The 10662-nt window shown below is 43.3% G+C and overlaps 2 protein-coding genes across 2 annotated transcripts in view; one reads left to right on the top strand and one right to left on the bottom strand.

Annotated features, from left to right (window-relative positions):
• The window catches only part of LOC118409292 (coiled-coil domain-containing protein 171-like), a 51862-nt gene extending 51455 nt beyond the window's left edge, over positions 1–407 (bottom strand). Inside the window, exon 1 of the mRNA XM_035810194.1 lies at positions 214–407. The gene's annotated coding sequence lies outside the window, so the exon portion shown is untranslated. The remainder of the gene's footprint in view (positions 1–213) is intronic.
• A 165-nt stretch (positions 408–572) lies between these two features.
• LOC118409299 (protein FAM32A-like) lies at positions 573–3826 on the top strand. Its single transcript, XM_035810216.1, has 3 exons — positions 573–731; positions 1339–1510; positions 2558–3826. Exons 2-3 carry the CDS (start codon positions 1346–1348, stop codon positions 2732–2734), a joined length of 342 nt encoding a protein of 113 aa, XP_035666109.1. The 5' UTR covers positions 573–731; positions 1339–1345; the 3' UTR covers positions 2735–3826.
• Positions 3827–10662: the final 6836 nt, after the last annotated feature.

Here is a 10662-nt window from a genome sequence, read left to right as displayed (position 1 = left end):
TTGTGCTTTCTTCAGTTCAAGTGAGTCTTGTGCCATCCCTTTATCGCTCCTGTTGCCTGTCAAAACGGTCAGGGCTTTGCAATAGGAATGTAGTTTTTATCACATCCACTAAAATCTTTTGCGCAAAAATATGATCCTCCCCACCCGGATGTTTACAAAGAACTTACAGAAAAGTGGGAGGGGGGCTGTCCGAGCAGACAGCAAGTTTCTTACCTGATCGAAGATACCACAAAGCCAGAGGATGTTTGGGGACGGTTCCCGTGATCCAGAATATGCAGAAAAACGTTCCGGTTAATCCTGGAGATTAGCACGATCCTCGTCCGAACACAAAAGAGAGATTTACACGGTAGAAAAGTAATTCCCAACGGTTGCTTGGCACGCCATTTTGAAACTCCCGGCCAGACATTTGTAAAGCTCTCGGTGATTGGCGGAATTACAGAGCGGGCTTTCCAAACGGACCAATCAGCGACTAAAATAGATTACTCGTAGTCATACAGCGAGGTGCATTGTGGGATATATTGTGCTGTCTGCAGTTTCCATTTCCGGTACAAAAGATTGTTGTGAGGCAAGTTTTTTCTTTATTTCCTCCATTTAAAGTGATTCAATGGTACTTATCGGTAGATTTTTCACTTGAATAGGTTATTTTATTTGTTGAAGAGACCGAAGAGGCCCCGGATAGATCCCGAATACTGGTTTATCTGACAGAGACATTTGTTGTGACGCAAAAATTTGTAAGTGGGGAGGGGGGCGCCTTGGGGGGTGAGAGGATGGATAGAATCCAAGTGGCCACTTAAAATTATCAACAACATAGTCATCGTGTGTAACGTTTATATTACATAATCCAAAAGCACTTAGGTGCAGTTCTTGCATCCTTCGAAGAATAGGCACCTAGGCTGCTTGGAATTTACTTATCCTTACTCTCAAAAAGTGGTGTTAAATAGTAATTTAGTTTCTTCTTCTTCTTCTTAGTGTTTAGGTGGCCACCGTCATCTTGTTTGCGTAGGTACACAGATGTTTAGGTCCGGACAATGATATAGGTACAGTACAGGTACGGTTATTTAGGTACACAGCCCTACTTGTGACGAAGGTGGCAGAGACTGGGATTGTTTATGTGTTTGTCAGCAGGGCTAGCCCTTTGTAATAGCCATAGGCTAGTTGGGCAGCCCTGGCTGTGTGTTCGGTGCAGCCAAACCAATAAATAAATAAATAAATAGACTGGGACTGGACAGTATCTTTAGGCAAGGCGTTCCAATCAACCTCTCGGAGGATGAACTTACATTGTACCTGTTACAATTCTGCAATTGACTTGAATTGACTCTAACCTACATGTTTTTTTAGGATTATCATGTCAGCCTACGACACAGTTCAGAAGGGAAGCCTCAAGCTGAAGGGGACTGATGATGGAGGGATCAAGAAAAAGAAGAAGAAGAAGAAGGAGAAGAAACGGATCTTGGAGCAGATCACCAGCAAGGAGGCCACAAGCGAGGAGGGAGTGGAGAGGAGCAAAAAGGTTGGTCTCCTCGTGGAGGGATGCTTCAGGGCAGTGCCCACTTATTCACGCAGTCGCAGAAGGACTAGTTTGAGTCGATACAGCATTTTAGCCTATTCCAGACTTGTAGCAGCCCTTTTCATGGAAAATGTAAGAGAAGTTTCATATTGATGAGACAGTGCAGGGTGTAGCAGACTTTCTGATTTGGCAAAAAAAAAACAGGTTTTGTTCCATTTTTTAGGCCTGTGCAGACCCCTCATTTGAAGTGGTCAGTCCCTAAATTGACGTCATCAGAAACCAAGATGGCAGCATTTTTGAAAACTGCGATAACTTCTGCTAAATCAGAATTTTTTTAAATCAGACTTTTTGGACACTTGAGATGGCGGGCTGCTGTGTGGGGTGAGTTATTATGGCCTGGAATGTCCACGAATGAGATTATGACACCCTGAACTTGCCAATTTTTACATTATCACCTATACAGATTTCCATTCGTGTCCTTTGCCCTTTTAACCTCGCTGCAGATCATTCACACCAGCCGTCAAATATCTGGATTCACCCAGGCACGCCGCACGGGACTGATCCCGGTTAGCGTAGCCTGGAATAAAGTCTGAAGGCTCAGAGGAGGGTCTATCCTGAATTCACCTCAAAAGTTGGATTTGGAATCAGGGTCAATCTGGGTGAATCCGGATTTGCAAAGTCTGGTACGAACAGTGCCTTAATAGCCTGGATGTCGGACCCAGTGTGAAATGATACTGATCGAACCCACTCGTGTTAATTTTGAAAGTAATGTCCTACAAATCTCTACTTTGATGGAATAGAATAGAACAGAATAGAACAGAATAGAATAGAATAGAATAGAAAAGAAAAGAAAAAATAGAATAGAATAGAATAGAAAAAAACAGACTAGAAAAAAATAGAATACAAAAAAATAGAACAGAATAGAATACAATACAATAGAATAGAATAGAATAGAATAGTATATTAAAAAAAATCAGTCACTCAGTCACATACTGGGTACAGCCGTTACATTTCATGCAGAATTGAAAACTTGTCTGAACTTTTCCTCAGCTGGACACCCGGACGCCAGCTCAGCGAAAGTTTGCGGAGGTCCAGGAGAGACGGCAGATGGAGCGCGTGATGAACAAGGCGGCGTTGACCCACAAGCAGCGCGTGGAGTCCTTCAACAAGCACTTGGACAAACTGACAGAACATTACGACATCCCCAAAGTCAGCTGGACCAAGTAGATGTCTACCAGCGTGGATAGAAGCTTTTAAAACAGGATAACAAAGTTGTTTGCACAAAACCAGAGAGTCAATATCTAACTTTAGGGTGACCATCTGTCACCTTCCTCAGGGCTACTGACCCATTCTACGTTACACTGCAGCTAGGTGATACACGTGCAGTGTGAACCATTCTACATTACACTGCACACTGCAGCCAGGTGATGCAGTGTGAACCATTCTCTGGTTGTGTACAAAGAACATCCAGTGATTTACCAACCTATAAACTATTCACAAAGCTTTTAGAGCAGTGGAGCAATGAAACATGTCCACGAGGGCTGCCTGTGGGTCCACCACTGGGACAATTCAGTGGAGTTGATAAGTAGTTCTCTCCACTTCTATTGTGTAGATAAACCTGTTGTATAGTAACAATAGAAATGTGTAGTTCTTTCATGGGGGGATTCCTTCTCGACTGTGTACATGAATTTAACTTACAAATGTGTATGTTCTAGTGGTTTCCACACTTATTTACATGTCTTTTTTGTTTTGTTTTGTTTTCATGTCCTAAAACACTAGGAAGAAAGCAACATGTCTGACTGTACTACTAATCCTCGCTGCTACTGATGTGGTGTTGAGCCTGTAAATTTTTTCTTTGAAGTTTATGGGACCCTCATTTATATCACTTACACATGTTCAGTATATCTTGTGATTTTAATGTGAGAACAGTGCAGTTGTATTTGTAATTGCAGTGGAGGCATTCCTGATAGCATTCCTGATAATGGCTATGTAACTATTGTAACATTTAGTCCTAGCAAAAGCAATGATACTACTAGTAAGTTACTCTTCAAGCAGAGTTTTGACTCCGGCTGTTTTAGGCATTTTTGTCGGGCTTTGTACTTTGTCCAGATGCACTATGATGGTGATGTATTTTGTCCAGTTTTGTTATTGCTTGGCTGACAGACATAAAGAAAATTGGAAAAAATAGAAAGCCCTACAAAAATATCTAAAAGCATGTCAAATAACAGCCAGAGCCAAACCTCTACTTGGTGAGTACCGATAAGTCTATGTTGGCTCTATGTATTGTTCAGAACTTTTAGAATATCCATAATAGCTCATGTTACATGAAATAAACCAAAAATGCCAGCAATTTTCTTGTCTATGCCTCAGAATCATTACTCAGATCAATCAAACTATGACTGTGACATTGTCAACAGCTGTATTATTACAAGGTAGCAAACAGTACCTCAGCCTGAATAGTGTTAAACTGAACTTATCCAAATTTTCGACTGGTCAAAATGAAAAATGTAAATGAAGCCCGATTTGCATGGTTTATATCTTATGATGGCCACCCTTATTTCTACTCAACTTCCACATGCTGCAGCTATGAAATTCCCATCATTTACCGTGATACATTACTGTATAAATTTCTCCTGATTAAAAAATATTTGTGTCTCCTGGGAATATCTCTTTCTCAACCATAAATCACAGTTGGAGGGTCCTATCATGGAACCCATCGGATTTAGGTATGCCTTCACCAATCATAAGTCACAGTTTGAGGGTCCTATCATGGAACCCATCGGATTTAGGTATGCCTTCACCAACCATAAATCACAGTTTGAGGGTCCTATCATGGAACCCATCGGATTTAGGTATGCATTCACCAACCATAAATCACAGTTGGAGGGTCCTATCATGGAACCCATCGGATTTAGGTATGCCCTCACCAATCATAAATCACAGTTGGAGGGTCCTATCATGGAACCCATCGGATTTAGGTATGCCTTCACCAATCATAAGTCACAGTTTGAGGGTCCTATCATGGAACCCATCGGATTTAGGTATGCCTTCACCAACCATAAATCACAGTTTGAGGGTCCTATCATGGAACCCATCGGATTTAGGTATGCATTCACCAACCATAAATCACAGTTGGAGGGTCCTATCATGGAACCCATCGGATTTAGGTATGCCCTCACCAATCATAAATCACAGTTGGAGGGTCCTATCATGGAACCCAGCGGATTTAGGTATGCCTTCACCAACCATAAGTCACAGTTTGAGGGTCCTATCATGGAACCCAGCGGATTTAGGTATGCCCTCACCAACCATAAATCACAGTTTGACCCATCGGATTTAGGTATGCCCTCACGAACTGCCTCTGGTGCGTTTGGTGGAATCTTTCTGTAAGCCCGTTGCTATGGGGATGATATTGGTACAGGGTGTTCTATTTCTGCATACATGAAAGTTGAAAACTAGTTGTTATACCGAAAATGCCACTGTTTGTCGGTCTGTTTCCTGTTACTGGGAACTTGCAATACACAAATATCATTAATAACAATACAGTAGTTCAATTTTCAGACCTATAATCTGAAAATGTTTGGTCACATATGGTCTTTAACACTTTTAGAACTTTTGATAAAGAACCAGGCATTACTTGGACCCTAAGCTTACCTGTCACAAATGCAGGTTTTAACCCTGATAGCCATTTAAGTGGAGACTTTAGGTAGCGTGCGTACTTCAGTGGTTAGCGGCCCTGTCTCTGGAGTCTGGCCTGTGAAGCCGTGAGTTTAATCCCGGCTTTGTCGCTCACCCGACATGCACGCTACCGGTAAGGGTTGTAGTCCTTAGGACGGGACATTAAGCCGTGGTCCACTGTTCATTGTGTTTGTCGTAAAGAGCTAGGGGAATTTCCCCGGTACAATGAACCTGTACTGAATACTGTACATAACGTCTGTCACGCGCACGGCCAGAGGATGACTAACTTCAATGAGCTAAAGCTGGATCGAAATCACTTTCCGTTTTTTTTACTTTAGCGATTATACTATGTGTATCCGACCATCGCTGGTAGCACGAAAAGTTCGCAACACGAAAGTCGCCGTCTTGGCTAACACCTGCATCTGAAAGCTGCCATCTGGACAGGTAAGCTAGGATCCAACCAAGAAGTCCTTGATCCAACTAATGCCCGATTCTTTACTAAAAGCGCTTAAAGTGTTGACACTTTCCTTACCCAGATTTTTCAGATTATGTGTAACCTTTCAATGATAATACGCTTTTTGCAAATACTCTCCCGAAGGCTAACTAGCTAAGAGGAAAAGTGGAACGAACAATATAATGAAGGAAACTATAGAGGCAGCATTTTCGCGAAAATGTATCGTGTTTTCCCCCCGTTGCCTTTTATCAAGCTACGCACACAGAATACTATACCATTAGGCTCGCCCTATAACATCGTGTGTGTTGAAACGAGCCGGTGTATTCCGTATCACCCAAAATACAAAATGAAGGAAGGGTGTAAGAGAGAAGCAGTGAAGGATCGCCCGAAGGCCGGTGGGTGATCCGACCCGCGGGAGGGCTAGGACCGAGAGTGATGCGGAATGCACCGTGTTGTATTTTATTTATGTCATACACACCAGAGAAAACCCATGTTTTGATGCGAAATACGCCAGAAGTTGAACAAATTTGGTGCCCTCGAATTCGAACAAAAAGAGTTACAACAGTAATGTTCTAACGTCCGAATCATGTATTCGAATTTTCGACGGCGCTCGAAATAGTTTGATTTATTCGAATGGAGCCCATGTGATACAACTTAGAGCCCGTGCCATACGGAAAGTTATCACACGTTCCGGAACACCCGTATCGAACGTTTTCGCGTCACAGGTGTGACATAAAAAGCCATATCACACAGGCTTCGAAGTTTTATCACACAGGCTTCCATCGAATATTTCGGACATACTTTGCGCACGCCTGTGCTGCGCGGTCGAAAACTCGAAGTCCTGATTCGGACGTTGGAACATTGCTGTTGCAACAATCTTTATTCGAGGGCACCAAATTTTATCAACTTCAACCCGCGGTCGGGCTGGTACCTCGGGTGATATGGAATGCACCGTGTTGAATTCTATATTTATGTCATACCTGTGACGCGAAAACGTTCGATACGGGTGTTCCGGACCGAGCCATAACTTCCGTATCGCACAGGTTCGAAAGGCGTATCAAACGGGCTCCATTCGAATAAATCGAACTTTTTCGAGCGGGCCGAGTGCGGCGCCATCAAAAGTTCGAATACCTGATTCTGACCTTGGAACATTACTGTTGCAACACTTTTTGTTCGAGGGCACCAAATTTGTTCAACTTCTGGCGCATTTCGCATCAAAATAGGAGTTTTCTCAGGTGGGTATGACATAAATAAAATACAACACGGTGTATTCCGCATCACCCTCGGTCCCAGCCCTCCCGCCCGCGGTCGGGCTGGTACCTCGGGTGATACGGAATTTATCGCATAGCACACCAGGTTTGTACTAAAGGGTACAAGCTGCATATTCGGGCAGTTTTGATTGATCTACGCACACAGTTTATACTCTTATTTCCGATAAGTATGATGAGTTGTGTTACGTGCTCGAGGTGTGGCTCTCCCCAACACGGAACTTCAATTCAGCGATCTATCAGTGGGACGATACCTACCCACGTTCGCCTGGGTGAAATAGGGAAATCCGTGTTCAGTGCCTAAAATGATGGAGATGTGTCGTTCCTTTCTTCAGTTTGTTTCTGGGAAGCGGGCCGCCAACAATTACTGCATGAAATCGTGTACCTGTTTGTTTGTGTTGCATACCCGGTAAAGACCTTTATGTCATGCCTGGGCCGCGATAACGTTCGATACAGCTGTTCCGGTCCGTGTGATAAAAAGCCATATCACACAGGCTTCGAATTTTTATCACACAAGCTTCCATCGAATATTTTGGACATACTTTGCGCACGCCAGTGCTGCGCGGTCGAAAACTCAAAGTCCTGATTCAGACGTTGGAACCTTGCTGTTGTAACAATGTTTCTTCGAGGGCACCAAATTTTCTCAACTTCTGGCGCATTTCGCATCAAAACATGTGTTTTCTCAGGTGATTATGGCATAAATAAAATACAACACGGTGTATTCCGCATCACCCTCGGTCTCAGCCCTCCCGCGGGTCGGATCACCCAACGGCCTTCGGGCGATCCGACCCGCGGTCGGGCTGGTACCTTAGGTGATACGGAATACACCGTGTTGCATTTTACATTTATCGCATAACACACCAAGTTTGTACTGAAGAGTATAAGCTGCATATCCGGACAGTTTTTGTCAATTTACTCACACCGGGAACAATTGAAACTCTCCTTTTGGACGAGTATGATGAGTTGTGTTACGTGCTCGATGTGTGGCTCTCCCCAACACGGAACCTCAATTCAGCGATCTATCAGTGGGACGATACCTACTCACTTTCGCCTGGCTGAAATAAGGAAAGTCGTGTCCAGTGTCATTCCCTAGGGCACAGCATCAAAGCATATCAGGGGGCTCAAACCCAGGACCTCCGGGCCTTTGAACCGTGCAATATATAATCATTCTAAAGTAGATAATTTCGTTGTCACGTGAACAGGGGCATTTCTTTTAGAAGACACAGATCATTATAAGATTTGTTGAAATAAGCATCTGGTAATTTGCTTCTGACGAAAAAAAACCATTGGCAGCCTCCGAAATGTTTGGGCAAGGGTACACCGTAAATGAGACAGGTCAGGTCAGGTACGAGCCAAACTATTCACATTGACCGTGAACTCTTGTTGAGGTTGGCGTTTTGTAACTAGCCGCGTCAGACTCTATCAGATCACACCTCCACACTTATCGTAAGGCAGTGCCGCGATAGTCAACCCTGTGTAGAAAGGTGTATCAGATACCAACGATGAAGGTCGTGTTTTACATGATTGGCGTCACTTGATGTAACTAAATGTAGTATGTTCTGGACGCCTGATGCAGTAACTGGTGATGCCTTTTCCTGACAGGACCCTTGCCTGATACCTTTGCTAATCACCATACCGATTTCTGGTATACCGACTTAATTGACTGCATTGATGCCGCCTGTTCAGAAACGTGTTTTGTTGATTGGGCTGTCAGCTGAAGAGGGCCCGCGCCTCCGGCTTTCTGCTTATAGAATTGTCAAATGTCACGGCCACACGTTGTTTTTCTCGGGATCTCGAGTTGCACATTCGTAAATCATGCACCTTCTCTGCAAGGCGATGCGCGGGTGAACAGGTGAATCAACTTTCAAAAAGTCGACTTGAAGTTTCCGATCCTCCTGAGCGTTGAAGAAACGAATTCAGCTAGAGATCCGACGGACGTATTGAAACGTGCCATTGCTCGGACGCTAGACACCCATGGTCAAATGAAGTCATGGTTTTGTTACAAGGTAGTGACTGTGTTAAGATTCAAAGATGTATGGATCATGTGTATAATGGTGGAAACACTAGTGTAGGGCCGTAAAGTACAACTCTTACAGATGTTGCACCGGTTGGTATTCACAAAATCAAGCTTTTGTGAAATTGACATGTGTATGCATCTTGGTTAAAAATACACTTAGTTTTGCCTTCACTTGTCGGATCCAAAGACTGATAAAAAGTGGCATCTGGTTCTTTTAGACAGATGGTTGACAGGCAAAGGATTATAAGTATGTAAAATCATGGAAGGTTTTGAATGTTGTTGATGACAGTAGGTAGGATGTGCAGGTTTTTCTGTGCAAGTAAACGGCAACTGATAGCAGGAATCATCGATTCAGTGCAGGACCAAATCTCTCTCCAGTTCTGATGGATAGAAAATAGATTTGCAACATGAATAGGGAAATGTACACCTGCGGGTTCGTATGTTACTAACAAACAGAGCTAATCAGGACTTTTTGAACTGTTCAATTTTTTTGGGGAGGCCATGGTGCACGTGATCTAGGTGTGACAGGGGCTCAACTCACAACCATGGTTGGAAGGCCATGGTCGGCTATGTGTGACAGGGGTTTAACTCCCAACCGTGGTCTGGAGAAAGTCGGGAAGCCATGGTTGGCTATATGTGTCATACAACTCGAATGTTGGGTCCAGGTAGGTCCCATTTAATAATGAAGATCATTGTATACTCGTCACATAAACTTTGTATCTTGGGAGGTTTCGCAAGGACAAAAAGACCTTAAGCTTTCTTCTCAATTTAAGTTAAAGATTCAAGGCATCAGGGAACTCTAAATTCTATGGACGTCAATTTACCGAGAAAACATATGGCCCTGAAGGACTCTCTGAAGTTGAAACGAGCCATTGCAAGGACTTTGCTTCATCCTGCCTCCTAGCTGTTTCCTGTACAGACGGATGTAAAGCGATCAAACTCGACTCTCAACATATCGCGGCCAGGTCCTTATCCCTGGAAAGTTCTTGTACCGAAAGGTCGCTGTCTGTGCCCTCTAGTTCAGCGCTCCTCCAGCCAGCCACACAACAGTAAACGCCAGCGCCAGGAGGACCGTGAAGGAGGCTACGTGTTCCCAAAATATCAAGGACTGAAAGACTTGTCAGTCATTGACATTTTAAACGAGCAAAGTAAAGGACCTCGCTGCAAGTCAACGCACGAAGCGATATTGCATAAGGGAACGGAGGGTGAATGCATTTTTCTGTCATGTATACAGACATAGATAGATACAGATGGTTAGATAGATAGATGGATAGAAAGATAGATAGAATATAAACTAGAGTTCGGCGACCACATACTTCCATGGAATATTTAGAGTAGGGGTGGCGCAGGGCCCACTTTTTGTCTTCGTGTCGCCAAAATGCACATATTTCATGACACTGTATCGGTTATAGATCGGACAGAAAACGCTGATATTTTAGTATCAACAGTTGCAGCAGGTTCTCTAAATTAGCGCTCTTGTAGATGTAGTTATGCAAATGACTTACACATTTACATAACATGCATGGCAATGTTCATCATTGATTAGCTTACTCATGTCACAAGTAAAAAATATCCCATCAGTTATCATTAAGTGATTTTTGGATTGATTATACAAATAAGTTCCTCATTTGCATATTTGGAGTCTGTCTATCATAAATTAGACGTACAACACTGAAGTCCAGGTATGAAAAACAATGGAATCATACAATTTCCTCATTGATTATGCTAATTAAGTTCT

The sequence above is a fragment of the Branchiostoma floridae genome, chromosome 2, assembly GCF_000003815.2.
Source record: "Branchiostoma floridae strain S238N-H82 chromosome 2, Bfl_VNyyK, whole genome shotgun sequence".
Lineage (NCBI taxonomy): Eukaryota > Metazoa > Chordata > Leptocardii > Amphioxiformes > Branchiostomatidae > Branchiostoma > Branchiostoma floridae.
The sequence above is the reverse complement of the archived record's forward strand: the minus strand, read 5'-3'. Positions and strand labels throughout refer to the sequence as shown.

Excerpts from the sequence above, each read along its gene's own strand:
- LOC118409299 (XM_035810216.1), top strand. The coding sequence starts at position 1,346 with ATGTCAGCCTACGACACAGTTCAGAAGGGAAGCCTCAAGCTGAAGGGG. Across the intron at positions 1,511-2,557 it reads GAGTGGAGAGGAGCAAAAAG|CTGGACACCCGGACGCCAGC; the intron begins GTTGGTCTCCTC and ends ACTTTTCCTCAG.